This window comes from Rhinichthys klamathensis, unplaced genomic scaffold (assembly GCF_029890125.1).
Source record: "Rhinichthys klamathensis goyatoka isolate OS25496 unplaced genomic scaffold, OSU_Roscu_1.1 h1tg000087l_1, whole genome shotgun sequence".
NCBI classification, from domain to species: Eukaryota; Metazoa; Chordata; class Actinopteri; order Cypriniformes; family Leuciscidae; genus Rhinichthys; species Rhinichthys klamathensis.
This window is the reverse complement of record NW_026606627.1, coordinates 2,691,737-2,714,784: the sequence shown is the minus strand read 5'-3', so window position 1 is coordinate 2,714,784 and position 23,048 is coordinate 2,691,737. Positions and strand designations below refer to the sequence as shown.

The 23,048-nt window shown below is 43.1% G+C and overlaps 1 protein-coding gene across 1 annotated transcript; it reads right to left on the bottom strand.

Moving 5' to 3' along the window:
• Positions 1-6,125: 6,125 nt before the first annotated feature.
• Positions 6,126-19,856, bottom strand: prdm1a (PR domain containing 1a, with ZNF domain). The gene is made up of 7 exons (XM_056251645.1): positions 19,685-19,856; positions 17,445-17,687; positions 13,271-13,390; positions 11,599-11,851; positions 7,821-8,788; positions 7,245-7,373; positions 6,126-6,801 (listed from the first exon to the last, which is right to left on the bottom strand). Exons 1-7 carry the CDS (start codon positions 19,709-19,711, stop codon positions 6,226-6,228), a joined length of 2,316 nt encoding a protein of 771 aa, XP_056107620.1. The 5' UTR covers positions 19,712-19,856; the 3' UTR covers positions 6,126-6,225.
• Between the last annotated feature and the right edge of the window lie 3,192 nt (positions 19,857-23,048).

Below are 23,048 nucleotides of genomic sequence, written 5' to 3'. Positions count from 1 at the left end.
ATAATAATCTTCTGGTGAAACGACGGACTCCAATAATCTTTAAACCCGAGTCGACAGCAAACTCTCCTTCAGATCTGCCTCCGTCTGAACGCCGCCATACGTTTGGTCCTGTTTAATCATGTTTCACGGAGATGTGTGTTACAATACACAAGACAAGATCATTTCTACTTCAGTTTTATCTCAACTGTAGGAGATGCCTGAGCTCTGCAGCCGCTGAGAAGCGTAACCTCCGTTAACTCTACAGTGATTCTCCGTTATAATCAACCCTTTTTAAAAGAAACTGTTTTTTTTCTTACTGTGAAGAATATTTAAAAAAATCTATAGAACATTTTTCCACTATAAAGAACGTTTTGTGCAATAGAAAGAGTTCATAGATGTTAAAGACGTTCATTGATTCCTATAAAGAACCTTTATTTGTAATACGATACCCATATTTCATATTTAGCTCGATAATGTTTTTTATTTAATATTTTGTATTTTGGGGGAATTTTATGGAACTCAATTAAATTTTCGCTGTATTTATAATCCATTTATTCACTTTTTGAGCATAGACCTGAAAATTTAATTTCCAACTTAAACTGGTAAATCTTGAATGCTTTAAATCACAGAAGTGAAAAAAGTGAACTTAAATTTTTAAAAAAAGTGAACTTCATTTTTTTTTACAGAATTTTATGTTTGTTATGAAAAATGTGAAAAATACTGTTTTAAATTTTTACATGAAAGATATTCTCACAAAAATGTTTTACTCTAAAACTGTGAGAAAATCAAAGCTAAACAAGTGTGTGTTCCGCTTGTGAGCTGATCTCTCAGTAAACGAGCGTTCAGTGAGTGTGTGTTCGGCTGCAGTTCCACACGCTTCCTCTAGAGGAAACTCTCATTTGAATTTTTGACCATGAAACAGAACAAGTGTGACTTTTTTTTTTTCCGGACCATTTGGACGTGTGTGTGTGTGTGTGTGAGTGGTCTTCGCACAGGAAGACGGGTGGGAGGCGTAGAGAACATCAAAGTGAAGCCCAGTTCTCTTCATGTGTTCATTAAATAAAGAGCTGTCCGAGACTCACTGATTCCTGTAAACCCGTCACTTAAAGATCACAGGAGCCACTCTACTCCTCTGTCATTCTCCTCAGACATTAGTTCTGTCGTAAGAGCAGTAAAAACTGCTTTTCTTCTTTAAACTCATGTCTTCATGTCCTGCATCTCGTGGTTTCCTCCATGGGAAGTGGCTTCAGTCCTGACTCTCTTTGAAGTGCAGTTAATGAGGTTCATGTCTCTCGTATGGGTCTGTATGCACATTACTCTCGTGTCCTGCACTCCCTGCACCGGCTGATTGGGATATAACAGTAAAACTCAAGGCCATAACTCTGTTGAGTTATACGAGGTGTCCGAAGACAACTTTCCCTCTGTCGGATGGGAACACCTGGAGCTGAGAGAGGAGAGGAGGATCCTGAGGAACACACACAACTCTCTCTTCTCATCTTCCTCAGACCTGTCATTAACCCGGGCCCTAATGGACAGGTGCTGAGGGACCCCGGGGTCTGGCTCATGACGACGATGACATCATTCTTTCAGTTTGTGTTTCCTTTCCATTTTCTTTCATTTATTTTTCTAAGGATTTTATACTTTGATTCACTTCGTCCTCTTTCCTTCCTTTTTCCTGTTTCCTTCATTTGTTTCCTCAGTAGGAGTGAGCGGGCACACACTAACGCAGCTCTAGTTGTCACACTAGTTTAAATACTTGCACACATGCTAGGATGACGACACTTAGTGTATTTACTAGTTGCCATATCAACACTATATATAGTGAAAAAAATACACCAGAATTAAAAATCTTTGGAAGATATCACTGAACATTTATTTAACCATAGCAAAAATAAATGTTTTATTTGTGTTTATTTAAAATTTAACAAATCTGATATTATTTTTTACTCTTATATCTGTAATTTACCAGTTGAGATAGTTATTTAATGCTGATCTAACAGCACTCGCCGGGTTTAAATAGTCCATGCAGCTTAAGCAAGTTCACTGATGTCACGTTTGTTGTTGTACGCATTGCGCGGCTCAGAAATGAAATGTCCGATATATTGTTAAAGGGTTAATGCTTTACCTCGTTTGAGAATAGAGCAGCACCTTGACCAAACATAACCTAACCATAAGCCTACTATCATATATTTTCTAATATTATTAATTATGATGATTTCCTTATAAATATGGTTATTATCTCAGGTGGACACCCAACTTAATATACCATTTGAATCTAACCATGATGATGTCAACGAATGGAAAAGTCAGCCAGCGGTTTATTATCATGTTAATGTGCCTTTAAGGCCCGTTCACACCAAGAACGATAAAGATAATAACTATAAACTATATTAGCGTCCACACCAGCGATATCGTTCTGTTTATTCTAAGCGCGTGCTCGTCTGCCGCTTTAATATAATGTAATATTAATTATTAACTATTTAACGGGAGCTTTTTGCTGTCCGCGATCGCGCCAAATTTCCACGAGCATCATCATTTCGCGGTTAAGGAAAGCGCTGAGCTGGATTTACTGTGCCATAGTGATTTACAAGAGAATAAAGTCAAAAACGCCTTTAGCTCCGATGGACTCGAACAGAAGCAAACGTGAGATGAAGGATGAAATGCATTAGCTAAAGCCATGTGGTTTGAACTGGCATCTCCTGTTATCGCTGTGTTTGGACTCCTCGAGTGTGCACTGCTGTATCTCAGTCTCAGGTGAGCGAATACAGAACACGATACACACGAGCATACAGGCCTGGGGGTTTACAAATCATGCACTGTGGTAATGTCAGAGCAATAACATTGTATTGTGCAGTAACCGTGTGAGATTAAGTATTTATTTACCAATGATTTGCCTGTGTAAAGGTAAAAATGTAGATAGAGGTGTGTTTTTCCAATGACCTGTGACTTAGCCTATGTTTATATTCGGTTAAACAATAGGACCATATCGGTAGATTCAGATTTGCTGTTCTGTCCATTCACTGTTCTGAGAACACAATTGTTTCTGCAACTTTCCCCCCTTAGCGTCAGTGATTCAGACATCTTCTTCATCATCATCATCATCATCATCATCACAGCGGGAAACGGTGAAAGCCAATTATCAAGTATAATCCACATGCTCACATGGGACCTATAAATGTACAGTTTTTGGAAGAGCTGGAAGGGATTCCAGTTGATGTAGTCAGTGTTCTGAGAACTGGATTAGGAAGAGCGTGTGTTGCCACATCTGTTTAACAGTCACAAACCGTCTAGACTTTCAGTTCTGACGAGTTTCACTGCGAACATTTGATCAGCATTTGACCTAAACACTTCAAACCAAACCCCCCCAAAAACATCCAAAGACTAATACAAATGTAGAGAACATTTGTACTGGTCCTTGGAGGTTTTGTCTTGTTTGGTTTGAAGTGTTTCGGCTGCTTCAGGAAATGAAGTTCGGACAGATTTTCATTAAAAATAAGAACATCTTGAATTGGACCTCTGAACTCCTAGCTCATATTTTTAACTTACTTTAACTTAAGTTATTAGGATTTTAGACTAATGAGATCTCATAGTTTAGTGGGATGGCACCCCAGATAGTGCATAAAAGTCCCCGTTGTGGTCACAATACTGTACACAAGATTTTGATGTTTTTGTGCAATGATAGTAATTGTCTTGCATTCATATGCATTTCATTATTATAGTGGGATAGTGGGATGTGTTTATAGGCCTGTTGTGGTGGCATTATAACAGTGTCACGATTTCTGTGGAGTTTGACACATCGGCGGATTCTTCAGTCTGTTGAGTCATGGATCTCTTCATGGGAAATGTGTATGAAGCATCTCGTAATTGTGGGGTTGCTAACTTTTACCCCGGAGCTGCTCGCTATAGCTTTTAATGCACTGGTAACGGTAGTTTGCTGTATTTTGAAGCACCTAAGAATCAGATCTCTTATATAGTTTCTAAATTGAATTTATTTTTGGCTGTTTTTCTGCTGTATTTAATGCATTTTTTGCACATTTGTTTTTTATCTGAAAAACAAAAGTCATCATGATGCAAAACGCTTTGACTTTAAGGGTTAAAAATAACAGATCTGAATATTTTTTTTAACTGAAGAAATATATCTCAATACTTTTGCCTTTTCTCACTAAAGTTTTGCGTTCCCTGAGAAACTGCATTCGCTTGCAAAGATTTTGCAAACTTTTTGTTCATCACTACTATCCCTTTAGAGGCTCCATCTTAGACCTTTCTCTCAGAATCCACTTTACATCAAGAATCAGCCACATTTTCCAGTTTCATGCAGATTTGTAGTTTCTAAATTGAATTTATTTATGGCTGTTTTTAAATTTTGTGCACTTTTGAACATTGTTTTTATCTGAAAAACAAAAGTCATCATAATGCATAAACTCTTTAAGGGTTAAAAATAACAGATCCGATAGAATGCCAAGCGTTTTTTTAATTGAAGAAATATATCTCAATGCTTTTGCCGTTTCTCACTAAAGTTTTGCATTCCCACGTTCGCTCGCAAAGATTTTGCTAAGTTTCCCGGGAGAAACCAAAACATTTGACATATTTGAGGTAATTTTTTTCATCACTATCCCTTTAGTGGCTCCACCAGAAGACATTTGTCTCAGAATCAACTTTGCGTCAAGAATCAGACACATTTTCCAGTTTCACGCGGATGTTTATGAAAGTGAGCGGTCAGTTTTAGTGCCACGTGTGGTTTAGAGGAGAATAAAATCAAACCTTTTACCCTATATATAATGAAAGAGCACACAAGTGACAAAAATGCATTAGATCAGTGAAGATTTATATTATAATTTACATTTTGTCAAAGCTGTACTTAAATAGCTACGTAAACCAGTATGTAAACAAAGACAGTCTTTTTCTTTAATTTAAAGCTGAAGATGAGGTGTAGACTTTGGTCATACTTTAGGGACTATGAGATACTACTACTACCTCACAGCACATTGCTCCTGCTAATATCGCTGGACAGAATCATATTAAAAACAAAGGGAAAAGTACAAACATAAGAAGAAAGACGAAGAGCCAGTGCATACAAAGGCCGAGGTGATCGCCACCACTGACCTCAGAACAGACAGTCGCAGCAGCTCACACTGCGTCCGCACATCTCTGAAGAGTTCACTTTGGTTATCGTTCACACATTCTCGTTTCTTTATCGTTTTTGGTTTCAGTGATGTGCCACACATAAGGAAGAAAAAGCAGTGTCGACCTCACAGCCTGTGTGACAGACTGCGTTCTGTGGACCACATGCAGAACTGCACACTGCGACAAAACATCACATATAGCTCTCAATACAAGCACACACACGCACACACACTCCCACATCTGAGGTAACAGTTGTTAATATATAATATGCCCTTTTTGCATTCATTATATTGTGTAGAGCTCAACATTAAGAGAATACATGTTATGTAAAACACGTACACAGATATGTAACCTTTCCTAGAGTTAAAAAAAGCCTTCCTCTGACTTCAGCCCACATTACAAAATCAACCTGAATGTGGGAAGCTCTTTGCAGTCGCGCATGAAATCACAGTCAACCGGGACACTATTTACAGTAACCATCCGCAAAAAAGAAGATAGCAGAAGAAAATATATAAAACAGTAAATTACAATGAGTCATTGTAAACATCGTATTGGTTGTGAAGAATGACGCGTTGAACAATAAATTAAATAGATTACGTAACAAACTTAAAATGAACACCAAGAAGAGCAAATAATAATAATAATAATAAAAAAAGATATGATTGTCTTTATCATTTGTGTAGGACATACTGGAGCACTGATGGACTGGATCAATGTCTGTTAGCCCTGAGTACTGAAGTCCCTGAACTTAAAGGGATAGTTCACCCAAAAATGAAAATTAGCCCATGATTTACTCTCCCTCAAGTCATCCTAGGTGTATATGACATTTTTCTTTCAGACGAACACAATTTGAGTTCTATTAAAAAATGTCCTGGCTCGTCCAAGCTTTATAATGGCAGTGATCCATATTTAAAACTTTATCGACTAAAATAACTAGCTTCCGGCCCACGCCTAAGTCGACTTACGCCACAAGAGTAACACTTTATGAGAATGTCATATACACCTAGGATGGCTCGAGAGTGAGTAAATCATGGGCTAATTTTCATTTTTGGGTGAACTATCCCTTTAAAGGCCTGATTCTTTGAGAAGAATTGTGCATTCTTGTCCAAAGCGTCTCGTCGGCTAGGTTTCCATGGCCTCCTCTGTCTCCTTTTTAACCGTGATGGGTAGGAGTTGAATAGGGCTGCTGCAATGAACCTTAATGACCGACGCCTCACTTCCATGTTCGCTCAGACGATACGGTGTCGACGGGTGCCGGTCTCCGCTTGTGCTAACCGTGTGATACGACGCCTTAAAATCCATCTCTTGCCAGAGCAAACCAAAGATCTGTTTCTCCACCATGCCGTCCACGTCAAACCCCTCCATCTCTTCCAGCCGGTCTGCATTATCGCTGATGTCGAAGCGTTCGATCTCCTCGTTGACGCGGTTGAGTTCGTCCAGGCTGCAGCTGGGAGGAGGGATGAGCGCTAGGCAATAGCCTTTGAGATGGAGCCGGAGACTGTTTAGGTGGATGTAGTTGCGGTGGCAGTGCGGGCATTGGTGCGGACGCTCTCGTGTGTGTAGCCGTTTGTGCAGCTTGAGGTGGACGAACTGTGTAAACTTGGCTGGGCAGATCTTGCACTGGTAGGGCTTTTCCCCAGAATGCAACCGCAAATGTGTTTTCAAGTTGCTCGTGCTGCTGAAACGCTTGTGACACACCTGTGAAGGTCAAAGCAGAGTTTTAGGATCTCGCTCTCATCTGTGCTGAGAACTTGGTCAAAACTAAATTTATTCAGACACCTTCAACATTTCTCACATTATCACAGTTTATTCACCATTGTTTAGAAAATGGTAATAAATATGAGCAGAACTCAGAGTTCTCAGATCAGTGGATATTTCACTGGTTTTGTCCGTCCTTCTGTTAGACTCTCACACATGAATTATGTTGAATATCTGTCAGCTGTTAAATTTAACTACACAATTACATAATACCAGTTTAACTCAACCAATTACCAAGCAATGCGTTATGTTGTTCAGTCTGTGTGTAAAAAGAGCATTAGCAATTACAGAAAACACACTTCAGCAAAACATGATCAGCTCAAAGTGTCTGAATAATTTTTTGGTTTGACTGTACATTATATTACATATTATGTTTATTTTACCTGGCACTCGTGGGGTTTCTCTCCGGTGTGCACCAGAAAGTGTTTCTGCAGATGAGCCAGCTGGGTGAAACCTTTATTACAGGTCTGACACTTAAAGGGTCGTTCACCACTATGGACACGCAGGTGAACCTGAAAATAAAGATAGGTTAGATAGGCACTAGGGTTGGGAATCGAATCAAATTGAAACCCAATTCTGGAATCAAATACTTGAGGTCAGGAATCGGATACTTGTTATAAAAATAAGATTTCGATTCCTGTGTTTACTTGTCTTTAATAATGCTTGAAATTTATATTAGTTAGGCTAGTTGTGTTTCTATGGTATTTTTAAACTACAGGCAAAGTGTCTTCTTTAGCCTGTTGATTTTTGTTCATGATCTTCAGCTAAAATGAAATGTTTTGCAATAAGACTAAATGTGAATGATATCAAAGTTTTTTTTTTATACCTTATTGGAATCGAAATTAGGAATCTATAAGAATCGCAATCGAATTGTTAAAATTTACATGATACACAACCCTACTAGGCACTACGAGGAGTATTTCAAATATAGCACACAGAGAGACAGTTCTCTTGCTTACCTTGAGATTGGAAAGTTGACCGAAAGTCTTGGTGCAAACATTGCACTCGTACTTGATCTTCCCGTTCTGCTTCTTAAGTGGATAATCGAGACTTTTGTAGCCTGCGGAGCCTCGTTTCATCTTGCTGAGATTGATGGCCTCGTCCTCTGTGCGGCTGGTGCTCAGAATGGCTGAGGTAGGCTTGGTAGGAACGCGTCCCGTAGAGGCTCCCGAACCGGCTGTTGGAGACCCGCCGGCAGGGGCGTAGTGGTGCCCGTGCCCGTGGATGATGGGTTTGTCTTTCAGAGAAGTGGCTGCGGAAAAGGCACTGGTGGCCGCTGGGAGAAGGAGATCCCTGTGAGCCGGAGAGTCAGGGGGAAGCAGGAATTGTCGACCGCCCTCGGATGGAAGCATCCCAGGTGGGAAGGGTACATGAGGGGGGATCAGGCTGCTGTAAAACGGGTACATGTGTGGAAACATACCCCCTAGGGTTGGTGGCCCACTCAAACTACTAACAGGGTAGTGGGGCATGAGGTAGCGTGAGTAGTGCGGGTTCGGGTAGAATGGCATTGGGCCGGCCGGTGAGTAGCCATGGTAGTGGTTCAGGCCTCGACTGTACAGTGCTGGAGAGAAGGAGAGAAGAGTGTCTCGTGGCTCAAGGGATGCTGGTGCAGGACTGCTTTCTGGACTTCTCTCGGGACTGCTGTGTGCGGAAGGGCTGGGCGTCGCTGAACATTGTCTGTGGGAGCGTGTCGGGTGGCCAAACACTGTGGTGCTCTTTAAAAAGTCCTCGTTTAGGGAAGGGCGGAGCGGATAGACAGGACTGGGGTAAAGAGGTCGGTCTGGGGTGTTTGGGCAACGAGGACGGGTGGGAAGAGGTCTGCTGGGTTCTTGCAGAACATCTTTCAAGATCTCTGAAACGCTGTGCTCTCTTTTCACCGGGTGCTTGACTTCGGTCGCTTGCTGCTTGGCTTCAATCAGGCTCTGCTCTGTTCACACACAATAAAACAATGTCAATAATTTTCTCACAAATTCACATATCTCTTTGTGTTATAGTTAGCAAAAAATACCGACTTCTGTACCAAGTCAATTCTGACATTTTTAAAAATGTAACTCTACTTTGTGTTATGTTTTACACATATTACTTGTAAACGAGATTGAGAAACAAGCACATCCAATCCAGTTATGGTTATTTTGAGGGACACAGCAGCTCCATTGTCCCAGAGCACATAGCTCTTCTTAAACCAAATTTCAACAAAGCACCCCAGTGGTTCACTTAGTGTGACAGTTTGACAAATTGTCTGGTGTTAGGGTCTACAGGATGTGAGGCTGACAGCGCCCCGGTCAGGGTGGGATGGATGCACTGATACTATCTAATGGGGTTCACTGAGTGGGTGTGGGGGGACGGATGGCGTCCTGCTAATAGGGATCTACATGTCTAGATCTCTCCCTTGTAGAGTCTACAGAGACTGGATATTATTTAGTGATCGATCTTTCATGAGCTCCCAAATTTCTGCACAACCTCAAACTTAAAAGCTTGCACAGAATTCACATAAAAAAAAAATCAGATGAGGAGTCAAAATGTTTGGGCTAAATAGACCCATTATAAACCACCCGGACTCTTCCACACACCCACATTTAATGAAAGGTGGAAAGCTAATTAGAAAAGTACTTTCCCATACGTCTTAAATACTTATCTCCTTTAAAAGGATGTAAACAATTAAATAACTTCCTGCTTCCTGTCCACTGAACATTCACAGGGTTAATTGTGTAGAATTAAAGTGTGAATATGACTGTATGCATCCCTTAAAAGATGTACCGTACTCTCTACTCCCCTATCCTTCTGTCCCGGCAGCTACGTGTAAACAAACCGAGAGGTTATCAGTTCTCCCCTCCCACCTCTCTTCCACAGATAGCACCAGTTCTGTTCCTCCCTAGAGAGCTTGCCAAAAACAAACAGCCGGCGATCACAGAGATATCAATCTGTCAGCACAGCCCTGCCGCCAGGAAGTTCAACTAGTCAATGGAGATGTTTTTTTCTTCTCTTGCGCACGCTCTTACTAGCCTCTCCTTACTCTTAAAGTGGCAAGCAAATGAAAAAGTTCCTCCCACACCTCCTGAGGCAGGATGGTAGGAATGAAGGCACTTAAGATACACGTTGGCTGAATGTGCTGTCGTTTTACACCAGACAGGCCAGTGAAATAGAAAGTCAACGTCTAAATCAGTTTCATGTGGGAGGTTGTGTCAGTCATATCACCCCGTTCTGTAAGACTGAGTCACACTAGGTTTCACTGCTGTTCAGCTTTGAGATCCAGGGGCTATTATTCCCTCTTCAGGCTGCAGGTATGAGGGAGTAGGTGTAATTACAGACTTGTCTATGTGTGTGTGTGTGTGTGTTGAGCTCAAGGGGTCGGCTACATCCAGTGGCCCCAGGGTATGCGCATGACTCTGGGGAGAGGAGTCACACTGACTGGCCTGTTCACCTAACTATAATCTCCCCCTGTCCTCCGTATCAATCTTTTCTTCTGTCTCGTCCTTTCAGCTTTGAGGACTTTTATTGTCGGTTTATTATGTTGGGCAAAACAAACCTTAGCCTGCACTTTCATGTTTAAAGAACATCCTCAAACACCAATGGCTGGAACATTACACTCCTATTCTTTGTAATTAGTCTGAAGGAAAACATTGTTGGAGAAGAAAGCAGAGAAATCGAGTGGTTCAAAGAATTCCGATCCTAACGCAGATGAAAGAGAAGACGCTGGTGTGTTTGCACAATGGTCTATCTCTAAAGTGGGAAGGCATGTTTTCCTTGACTTAAACTGAGATAACGAGGAAGCAGGGGTCTCATCTATAAAATGCATAGGATCTTTACTAAAAGTGTATGTGCGCCCGGAAGGCAAAAATGGTAAGTTTTTAAGTCTAAAAATATTTAGACTTAAAAAAGCGTGCGAACGCCAGAACCTGCGCAAAATCCCCTTCATAAACCCCAGTCAGAGGGAGATTGTGCACATGCGTCTCCACCTCGAAATAACCATATATGAGCTGACAACGCCTGGTTTTACTATGCAGATCCTATCATTTGCATATCAAATGCATATTCATCCATGTGAGACCATGTTTAACGGTACAAGACATTAGGAAAATATGAGATACGGATGTGCATCACATTACATTGCTTTTAAATAAATAAACAATATTTTGAATGGAAACAGAAAGGCCTTATTGTGCATAATTGATCATTATTTGCGTGAAAATATTTCCTCAGACCATGAGTTCTGCTATTATTATCATGCGCTAAGCAATCTTCGCTGTAGTTAAAACATTAAAACACAGCATGCCACGGGAAAAGTGTTCAAAAGCATCACATCCACTCCAAATATTCCTATTTATAAAATGTTGTAACTTCCCGGAAATGTAATTTAAGTGCTTAACTCCATTAATGAGAATGGCATATTTAATCTAAATATTTATTTTAGATAGTTTTAATCATTCTTTTATGTATTTAAACTGTTATTGTGAACATGCACTGTATTTATGATTAGGACTCATAATGAATATTAAAGTGGTTTTCCTTAATCAGTACCTCAGATCATCATCAGTGACGTTAAACTGCCCCGTCTCCATAATGTTCGTATGCATCGATCAAAGTTTGCAAAAAAAAAATCCGTCAAGTTTGTTTTTATAAATCACAACTTATGTGTGTGAAGTGGCGTACGCCTCTTTCAGGGCCTGTTTTGTGTGACGCAACAGTTATAAATGAGACCCCAGGACAAACAAAGAGAAGTTGTTTGCGTGAACTTACTGAGTTTTTGCATCATAATCTCTCCGGAGGCAGGGTAGTTGAGGCGGCGGGCAAACTCGGGGCAGTACCACACCAGAAGCTCCTGGTCTGCAGGAATGGCCTTGACGGTGTAGAAATAGATGCTCATCCCGTTTTGGCAGGCGGCAAGGTTCTGCTCCTGCTGGGAATGAGCTGGATTCACATAACGCATCCAGTTACTCTTCTCCTCGTCCAGTCCGTCCACAAAATGACGGAACTCTCCATTTGAGTATATCTGCAAAACGTAAAGAAGTTTCAAATTAAGATCAGACGCGATTAAAATGTTCTGTTCTCAAGTCCCCCAGTCTGCTTCTCATGTCTATGAAACAAATGAGTGGGATTTGCTCTTATAAAGTCACACAGTGAGTCAGCAAACACCCCCGCACTAATATTCACAGTCTCTTCAACAGTCCTAGGTCTCGTCTGAAGTTTGTTAGGGGGGATGCCTGTCTCAGTATGAGGTTTACACTACGCTTGCAAGTTCCAGGAACACTTTCAGACGTCACAAACAAGGTTTCCCTCTGAAACGTCAACACTGTTCTTCCTCTTCTGCTTGAAAAGCTCTCACCAGTGACTGTGTAATCACCTGGCTCGCAGCATACGGTGAAGGACTGACAGTAACTGAGGAAAGAGTGATATCAATGCTGTTTCTAGTGGGTAAAGACCAGAGTTGTTCCGCTTGGGGATCTTAGATTTGGCAGCAATAGAGAAGTGACAGAAAATAAGACTAGAGCGGGGTGACTTCACACTTTCTGACAGTAAGGAAAGAATGCATAACATGTCCCCAAATTACATTGCTGACCTTTTGGGGTTTTACATGTCAGGTAGGACATTAAGACCAACGAACCAATTTATGCTGGCTGTCCCTTATTCTAAGAAGTCGTCAAAGGGTGACCGAGATTTTTCAGTTGTGGAACAGTCTTCCCCTTCATATCTGGCAAGCTCAAACAATAGAGATTTTTAAGCCTCAGTTGAAAACGTAGCTTTTAAACTTAGCTTTTAGTTAAGGGTATTCTGTTCATTGAAGAAATAACTTATTTTTATATTGTTTTTTCTCTCTATACTAATCTCACTATACAGTTGTGTGTCTAAGAGTGTGTAGTCATGCCTTCATTTGCTAGGCTTGGTAAATGTTTTTATATACATCTATGTTTTAATTATAACTGTGAAGCACTTTGGGCAACAACGTTGCTATTAAATGTGCTATAAAAATAAATAAAGGTTGAAGTTTCTCCGTGATGACGGCTGCTTCTCACAGATGAGTGAGGGGAATGGTAGTGGCACAACAACTGTGATGCTGACTTCATTCATTGATCAAACGCTACAGTGACACGGACGATCCGTCGAGCTTAAGAAAGACGTATATTTACAGCAGCAGAACTGAAGAGTCATTCAGCACTTCCGGTCCCACACACTGCACAGTCAAATAAAGATGAACGAATCGCTGCACTCTCAGTCAGTGCACTTCCCAAAACAGCAGATCTTTACTCAGCAGTTTCTGTTCGCTCTGAGAATACAAACTCACTGCTTCTATAGCCATCCAGCCCATGATGTCACGCAGGAAGTCAGTCAGTGGAACAGGAAGTGACCCGGTATTTTTTTTCACTTGTCCGCTCCTACTTTTATTGAAAGCTTCTGAAACAAAACAACTCACCCGCCAGAAGTACTTCCTGTTGGCATCTTTGGGGACATTTTCTGCAGTGTAACTTTCTCCCACAAGGGGGCCGAAGCGTGTGCCTTTGGGGATGTATTCTCTGCTTACTACACCAATGACCTGGTCAAAAACAAAAGAAGGAAAACAGGTGGTTAAGAAAGAGGTTGATGACCTTACACTCTAAAAAAAACCTTGGATTGTTTTTTCTACCCAAATCCTGGGTTGAGCCTTTTGGGTAATTTTTTAGGTTATTTTTCAGTAGGTTTGGTAGTTTTTGTGTTACCCAGCTCTGGGGTCAGACGTAACAACCCAGTGTTTGGGTAGTTTTCTTGTTTTACCCAGATCTTGGGTCAGACATAACAACCCAGAGGTTGAGTTATATATCTCTGCTTACTACACCAATAACCTGGTCAAAAAATAGCAGGAAAACAGGTGGTTGAGAAAGAGGTAGATGACCTTAACAGTACAGTATCTCAGGATCACGTTCAAATCATTTTCTGATTCATTGCTAGCATCATTACATTAGTGTGTTTCTGTGTGTGTGTGAGAGAGAGAGAAAGAGGGGTAATTAATTGGCAGTCAGCCAGATGTGCGCACTTGAAAGACACAGAGCCGTGCGTCTCTTCAGCCGTCACCTCTCCCGACAGCCACGGGATGTGAAAGGTCATCAAGGTTGTGTCCTGAGGCTGAGAGAGACGACTCGTTTGTCCCGCTTCACCTCTGATGAACCGCACAGACACTTCTGACGAGAGCGCCAGAGCTTAGGCTCTCTACACAACACCCAATCATACAGGTGCGATATATGAATAAAGCCTATTAGAGTAGGCTTTCCAAGTTTCAAAAAAAAAAATCCGATAAATTTACAGTAGTAAAATGGTTGCCAGAAATACGGTAGCAACATTTTAGGTTTTACAGACTTAACTTAAATTTACTGTAAATAACCGTATTTCATGAACTGATATAATGTTAATTTACTGACCTATTGAAGTACTAATATCTGTTTTGTACCATTGTAATACACTGACATCCACCAATCACAGCGGAGATGAGTCACATGATCAACCAAAGCTCATCACAAGCCACACAGTGTCATTCACACACACACTAAACACCATCATGGGAACACAAATGACATGAAATTTAAAAATGCAATAAACATGAATTTAACAACATTAAATGTAACATACAACCCTAATGTAAATAACTGATTAGAAAAAACGACGAAGAAACAGTTATTTTACCAAAAATGTGAAGGTTTTTCACTGTAAATTGTTCTTTTTCACGTCCAAAAAAAGTTATTCACCGTATATAGTACGGTCTTTTATCGTTAAAATCACAATTTTTATTTTTTTTCCCAGTGTACGAGTTTGATACTTTAAATACATTTGTGTGGATCTATGCGCCTCGCTTCACCTCCTCACCCAACTCTAAAGAGCGATTACAAGCACTCATTAAACGCAGTCTCTCATCAGCGTAATCTCCCACATGACTTCACTCACTCCTCCTGTTTGAACCTCAGGTGTTTCTGGAGGAAAGAGGGCTAGCTCTTTATCAGCTCATAAGTACATGCTCACAGGGAGAGATAACACAGACAGAGCAATTGATGAAAAAATCCATAACCCTGTTCCTATTGATCTACAAACACTTTGAAAAGAAGAGGCTTAATCCCATTGAAAGCGTCAGCCGTCATTAGCGCAGGAAAGGTGGAAAGTAGTGTGTTTGTGGATTGCGGTGGACACAGACGTGCAGATAAAGCCTGTTTGATAGATGGCAAGAGATCTCGCCTCTCAACTTTTGCACTCGGTGCTCGAGGAGCTTGTCATGCGGCGCGCTGATGTATGGGTGTTTGTGTTAGCCGAGCGACAATGCGAGTTAGAAATTATTAAGCACACACACAGACATAGACAGGGAGTGTTTTTCTTTTTCTTTTTCTCTGACAGTGCAGATAAAGAAGATTAATACCAGTTGTGTGATCAGTAGGTGTGGCTTTATGGAGATGCCGTTCAAACAAAAAATCACAACCACTCAAAGCTCTTGCAGTTTGATAACGTGACGCTGTCTCCGTTTGCTTGTGTTATTAGCAGGTTTGTTGTGGCCTGATTTCCGAAAGCAAGCCTGGAGGCCTGGAGTGTGGCGCGAGTGTGTGTTGCGGAGCCGTACCTCTGTGGCGTGAGTGTGCGTTGCGGAGCCGTACCTCTGTGGCGTGAGTGTGTGTGCGGAGCCGTACCTCTGTGGCGTGAGTGTGTGTGCGGAGCCGTACCTCTGTGGCGTGAGTGTGTGTTGCGGAGCCGTACCTCTGTGGCGTGAGTGTGCGTTGCGGAGCCGTACCTCTGTGGCGTGAGTGTGTGTTGCGGAGCCGTACCTCTGTGGCGTGAGTGTGTGTGCGGAGCCGTACCTCTGTGGCGTGAGTGTGTGTTGCGGAGCCGTACCTCTGGGGCGTGAGTGTGTGTTGCGGAGCCGTACCTCTGTGGCGTGAGTGTGTGTTGCGGAGCCGTACCTCTGTGGCGTGAGTGTGCGTTGCGGAGCCGTACCTCTGTGGCGTGAGTGTGCGTTGCGGAGCCGTACCTCTGTGGCGTGAGTGTGTGTTGCGGAGCCGTACCTCTGTGGCGTGAGTGTGTGTGCGGAGCCGTACCTCTGTGGCGTGAGTGTGTGTTGCGGAGCCGTACCTCTGTGGCGTGAGTGTGTGTGCGGAGCCGTACCTCTGTGGCGTGAGTGTGTGTTGCGGAGCCGTACCTCTGGGGCGTGAGTGTGTGTTGCGGAGCCGTACCTCTGTGGCGTGAGTGTGTGTTGCGGAGCCGTACCTCTGTGGCGTGAGTGTGTGTTGCGGAGCCGTACCTCTGTGGCGTGAGTGTGTGTTGCGGAGCCGTACCTCTGTGGCGTGAGTGTGTGTTGCGGAGCCGTACCTCTGTGGCGTGAGTGTGTGTTGCGGAGCCGTACCTCTGTGGCGTGAGTGTGTGTTGCGGAGCCGTACCTCTGTGGCGTGAGTGTGTGTTGCGGAGCCGTACCTCTGTGGCGTGAGTGTGTGTTGCGGAGCCGTACCTCTGTGGCGTGAGTGTGTGTTGCGGAGCCGTACCTCTGTGGCGTGAGTGTGTGTTGCGGAGCCGTACCTCTGTGGCGTGAGTGTGTGTTGCGGAGCCGTACCTCTGTGGCGTGAGTGTGTGTTGCGGAGCCGTACCTCTGTGGCGTGAGTGTGTGTTGCGGAGCCGTACCTCTGTGGCGTGAGTGTGTGTTGCGGAGCCGTACCTCTGTGGCGTGAGTGTGTGTTGCGGAGCCGTACCTCTGTGGCGTGAGTGTGTGTTGCGGAGCCGTACCTCTGTGGCGTGAGTGTGTGTTGCGGAGCCGTACCTCTGTGGCGTGAGTGTGTGTTGCGGAGCCGGACCTCTGTGGCGTGAGTGTGTGTTACGGAGCCGTACCTCTGTGGCGTGAGTGTGCGTTGCGGAGCCGTACCTCTGTGGCGTGAGTGTGTGTTGCGGAGCCGTACCTCTGTGGCATGAGTGTGTGTTGCGGAGCCGTACCTCTGTGCCGTGAGTGTGTGTTGCGGAGCCGTACCTCTGTGGCGTGAGTGTGTGTTACGGAGCCGTACCTCTGTGGCGTGAGTGTGTGTTGCGGAGCCGTACCTCTGTGGCGTGAGTGTGCGTTGCGGAGCCGTACCTCTGTGGCGTGAGTGTGTGTTGCGGAGCCGTACCTCTGTGGCATGAGTGTGTGTTGCGGAGCCGTACCTCTGTGCCGTGAGTGTGTGTTGCGGAGCCGTACCTCTGTGGCGTGAGTGTGTGTTGCGGAGCCGTACCTCTGTGGCGTGAGTGTGCGTTGCGGAGCCGTACCTCTGTGGCGTGAGTGTGTGTTGCGGAGCCGTACCTCTGTGGCGTGAGTGTGTGTACGGAGCCGTACCTCTGTGGCGTGAGTGTGTGTACGGAGCCGTGAGTGTGTGTGCGGAGCCGTACCTCTGTGGCGTGAGTGTGTGTGCGGAGCCGTGAGTGTGTGTACGGAGCCGTGAGTGTGTGTTGCGGAGCCGTACCTCTGTGGCGTGAGTGTGTGTACGGAGCCGTGAGTGTGTGTACGGAGCCGTGAGTGTGTGTGCGGAGCCGTACCTCTGTGCCGTGAGTGTGTGTACGGAGCAGTGAGTGTGTGTGCGGAGCCGTACCTCTGTGCCGTGAGTGTGTGTGCGGAGCCGTACCTCTGTGGCGTGCGCCGGGTGTTTGAAGGCCAGGTTCCTGGGCAGGGACGCCTCGGCCCGTGTGCTCTCCACCGGACCCTCCCAGGTGTGGTCCTTCACCACGTACGTGCATTTCTCCTCAAACTCTTCCTCCGTCCATTTTGTCATGTCTGCATCCTCCACGTCCATCTTGAGCTCCTCATTGTCAGCGGTGTAGGGTGCTCCCTCAGTAGTCAACATTGCCGAGCTGTGATGAGAAGCAGCCTGAGGAACAGGCAGAGTCAGACGTGTTGACTTGTGTCTGTGTGTGAGAGCTAAACATTATCTAGCTAAAGGGCAAAGGTTGAACTACATCAATGCTCTTTTTCTATGAAACATTTATGATGCACAAATATTCTTTAATAGCAAGAAATGAATTTGAAATTTAGTTTTTGCCTGAATTAGATCTCGGTTGTTTAACGAGGAGGATTTTTTGGGAACACTTTACTTCATCCTCTGGTGCTGTTCAGCCATTCAAACATTAAATTCTGTAACTTTTTTTACGTTCACTTTTTAAAACTGTTTTCACTTCAGCAATAATCTGCCGAGCGTCGTCTCTGAGAAGAGATCAAACTTCAGTCTGGGCTTTAAAGCATTCAAGATTTACCAGTTTAAGTTGGACATTACATTTTCAGGTCTATGCTCAAAAAGTGAATAAATGGATTATAAATACAGCGTAAATATAATTTAGTTCCATAAAATCCCCTAAAAATACTAAATATTAAATAAAAAACATTATCAAACTAAGATATAGTACATTCATTTCATTGAAAAAAACAAATTCAGTCATTTCTCTACGCAAAGAGCACCAGAGGGTTAAAGCCTTTATATATATATAATGCATTTAATTATGAACCTTATAATGCATTGTATGGTCTCATGAATAATTGTAACCACAGTTATAATATATTACAATACTAGAAAGCGTAATCTATGACAACACACGACAAACAACACATATTGTTTGCAAATATTATAAGGCATTTTAACTTTGCTCACAACCATTTATGAAAAAATATAATGCAATATGAAAACTTGTAAAATGCATTATACACAAAGTGTTACCACTCAAGTTTTATACATAAAGTGTTACCGAATTGTCTTTCAACACAGAGAAGCTAAAGTGCTCCTCAAAGTAAATAAAAGACATCCTGAGCTGAACTGATCCCAATCTCTCCTCTAGTGTCCTACTCTTCACTTCTGTCCATCAGCTATCCCTCGCTCCTCTTCCCGCTCCCTGTTTTCTTCCCGGAGGGAAAAAATAGTCACAAATGGAGGAAAACAGAGGAAGGAAGTCCCGTCTACTTCTGAATGTGGCTAAATGTGGAATCAGAGGAACCATCAATCCGTCCCAGAGAATGTGTGTGTGTGTGTGTGTGTGTGTGTGTGAGAGAAACAGAAACAAAAGAGGAGAAATGTTTTTCCACTGGGACGCAAAGTGATTCAATCAATCTCCAACCAACACTCAAGCCGAAACACGGCAAATTCTCCACCAAAACTCGGACAATGCTGTTTAAACATGTTTTTTAAAAGTGAACTTTTTTCGTTCCTATAAACTACAAATGTTCACAGTTCTATCATTTGTATTAAAAAGTTCACTGAATTAGTCAAATTTCACGTTTCAGAACAGACGGCAACTTCTAAAGTAAAAAAGTTGATTCGTGGATATTGAGCTTTTTCTATTATACTAGTATTTTGTACTTTTTTATACAAGAGAAGATCAGAAAACAGTTTTCTTTTGTTTTTTTGTTAGAAAGTCTTGCGCGTAGGACAGCTGGAGAACCAAAACTCATAGTGAAACTGAAAAACTCAACATTAACAAACATGGAAATCAGATGTGCACACTAAATATACAGACAACATATAAAACTATATCTAAAACACTACTTTTAGGTGAAATCATTAAAAAACATTTAGTTTAAATAAATTATATATGTATATATATATATATATGCATCCAGCCAGTAAATACAGAAGATAAGAATTGTTTTAAATGAATTAAAATAAATAGAAATCACTCTCATAGCCGAGAACAAAAAAAATAACTAAAGCCCCAATAAAACAGTTCACAAGCCTCACAACAAACAATCACACCGCATATAATTAACAACCTCTAAACAAGCTGTAAACATTCAATTAATGAACTAATAGAAACAGTTGATTGTAATGTAAAACGCATTCTTGTCTTGCCACAGAAATAAGCTCAGAGAAATGTCACTTACCAGGACGCTCTGGTCCCAGCCACACATAGAGGCTGTGTGTGATCTCTCCCCTGAGTGAGTGTGTGTGTGTGTGTGGGACAGGTGCAGCTCAGTTCTCCGGTCTCGTCCCACTGCTAGTCCAGATGGTAATGACTTCTCCTGCGAGTGCCTGAGATTGACTGACTAACTGAGCATGTTTGTCTGACTTGTTGAAGGCACTTTGGCCCCGCCCACTGTCTCCTCCCACATCAGTGTCACTGACTCCGCCCCCAGAGGACATGATCTAACAATCACTCTACTGCTGCCACACACACACACACACACACACACACACACACACACACACACACACCTATTGCTTTTATATGAAGACAGTTATACATATTATAATCTAACCCTAACCTATATCCTAAACCTAACAGAACACTTTTAAAAAAAATGCATTTTTACATATAAAAAAAAAACCCAGCTGTTTATTTTCATGCCATTTTCACAATTGAGGACACACACACACACCTACTGTTTTCATTTGAAGACAGTTATAGATATTAAACCCTAACAGAAAACGTTCTGCATTTTTACCATTAAAAACACATTGACAATTGAGGACCCCCCCCCCCCCCCCACACACACACACACACACACACACACATTTTCTTTCATTACCTTTTCATTGCCCTTTTTACTATAAAAACAGACAAGTGCACTCATAATCCTAAATAATCCTTGCATAAAAATAAATCTGTGCTCATTTTCTTTCTTTCTTTCAAAATTCTAGACTCATGAATCCAAAACGAATTGTCTAGTCCGATACTTGGATCGCATGTCCACTTGTATGCTGACCCGAGTCAGTGTCCGGGGGATTGAGCGCTGTGTCGACACACACACACACACACACACACACACCCGGAGCTGAGCTGCTGCTGCGTCGACACACACACACACACACACCCCGAGCTGAGCTGCTGCTGTCAGCGGAGAGTGAACATGTTCCAGCGTCTCGCTCTCGTCCTGGGGAGGAAGGATGTCCTGTGACGGAGACTCAGTGACGAAGGCCGTTTACTGGGAGATCCTCTTTTACACACGACTCCCACTGTTCCCACAATGCTAACGCTCTCCGGTGCGGGACTCATTCCTGAGAGCGCTCCGACTAACTCATACGTGCACATTTCTATACATAGAACAGTCAAAAGTTTAGGATCGATGAGATTTATAATGTTTTTAAAAGAAGTCTCATCCTCATATTAGAGTGATTTCTGAGGGATCATTTGACACTGAAGACTGGAGTAATGATGCTGGAAATCACAGGAATAAATTACACTTTCTTAAAATAGAAAACAGTTATTTTAAATTGTAGTAATATTTCATAATATTACTGTTTTTTTGTATTTTTAATCAAATGAATGCAGCCTTGGTGAGCAGAAGAGACTCTTTCAAAAACATTTTAATCGTAGCGATGGCAAACGCTTGAGCGGCGGTGTTCTCCAGATGTAGATCTCTTGCTGGTTTGGTGAAAACGGAGTGGAAATGAAAGCCAAAGGCCCTCAGCAGACACACACACAAACACTCTCACCCACCCGACATTCAGCTGGGGACGAGAGTTGACCACATCACACACAGCCCACTGTTTCCTGGAGAAGACTGGGCTGAAGATCACATTAGCCCAGAGCCCCCCCCCCCCCCCCCCCAACGGCCCACAGCTGTCTACACCAGACCCACCAGAACACTCGGGCTGCCATATCAGATGATATTCACTAATATGACTAATTTTTCTACATTCTTTTGCAAGATGCTGTTTTCTTGCACGGCACTATAGCAGACTCTGCCAGAAGATGCACATCAGTATTGGCCAGGACACAGCCGGTGTACAGGGACACACTGAGGCCTCGTCCACACTCACCAGTGTCCGTTCAAAGCGCATCTTCCTCTCCGGTCCGGCCTTCGTCACACTGAGACGCCGTCTTTATTAATGAAAATGAAGCTTTTTGAAAACGCTCTCCAAAGTGGATACATTTTAAAGCGGTGTTTTCGTGTTGTAGTGTGGAATGAGGAAACTGAGGGATTTAGAAAACGATGATGCAACTTTAGTCATGTGATGCGTATCGAACCCATAGATATTCATGTTTATACGGTATTGTGCCTGTTCACTTTCACACTGTTGCTGAAATATGTTACTTCACACACTCTTCATGTCACAGTCCTGCAGACATGACCGAAGATTCACTCGCATCTCCTAAACATGAGCAGTTTGAGCTTTTAGACCGAACATATAATGGTGAGTGAGTGAAACCTGGTCGATCAGTGAAAGATGCGCAGTAAAGGGGAATTTAGCGTTTTCAGGCGTTTTCCAAAAGTTTCTCATCCGCACTGAAACGCTAGTGTGGACGGAGAGCGTTTTTAAACGAAAACGTTTTCAGATGTATCCGGATTAATGTAGTGACGGTGAAGGTTCTTACATTCCCCTCTGAACAGCAGACCTGTGGGAGAACAGAGTCTGTCGTCCCCAATAAGATCCGCTTTAAGAGCCTTGAAGCCCATAAAAGGTCTGAAGCCTCCAGGGCTTGATCACACACACACACACACACACACCTTCTCTCTGGCCGAGTCGAGGCCAGGGGGCAGGGAGGACTCGCAACTCTGAAGTCACATTCAAATGGACCTTTTTACTGTCTATTTAAAGGGTTTAATGTGGCCTGAAAGAAAACCAGCTGAACAATAGCAGGCAGAGGATCATCAACATCATCAACTCTGTAAAGCTGTTAGCTTTACAGAGAACTCATAACATGCCCTCACCACAGAGAAGAAGAGAGGAGAGGAGGAGGAAGAGAAGAGGAAGGAGAAGAGAGGAGAAGAGAGAAGAGGAAGAAGAAGAGGAGTGGAAGAAGGAGAGGAGAAAAGAGGAAGAAGGAGAGGAGAGAAGAGGAGGAAGAGAGGAGAGAAGAGGAAGAAGGAGAGGAGAGAAGAGGAGGAAGAGAGGAGAGAAGAGGAAGAAGGAGAGGAGAGAAGAGGAGGAAGAGAGGAGAGAAGAGGAAGAAGGAGAGAAGAGGAGGAAGGGAGAAGAAGAAGAAGAGTGGAAGAAGGAGAGGAGAGAAGAGGAGAAAAGAGGAAGAAGGAGAGAAGAGGAAGGAGAAGAGGAGAAAAGAGGAAGAAGGAGAGAAGAGGAGGAAGAGAGGAGAGAAGAGGAAGAAGAAGGAGAGCGGAAGGAGAGGAGAGAAAAGAGGAAGGAGAGGAGATAAGAGGAGGAAGAGAGGAGAGAAAAGGAAGAAGAAGGAGAGGAGAGAAGAGGAGAAAAGAAGGAGAGAAGAGGAAGGAGAAGAGGAGGAAGAGAGGAGAGAAGAGGAAGAAGGAGAGTGGAAGAAGGAGAGGAGAGAAGAGGAGAAAAGAG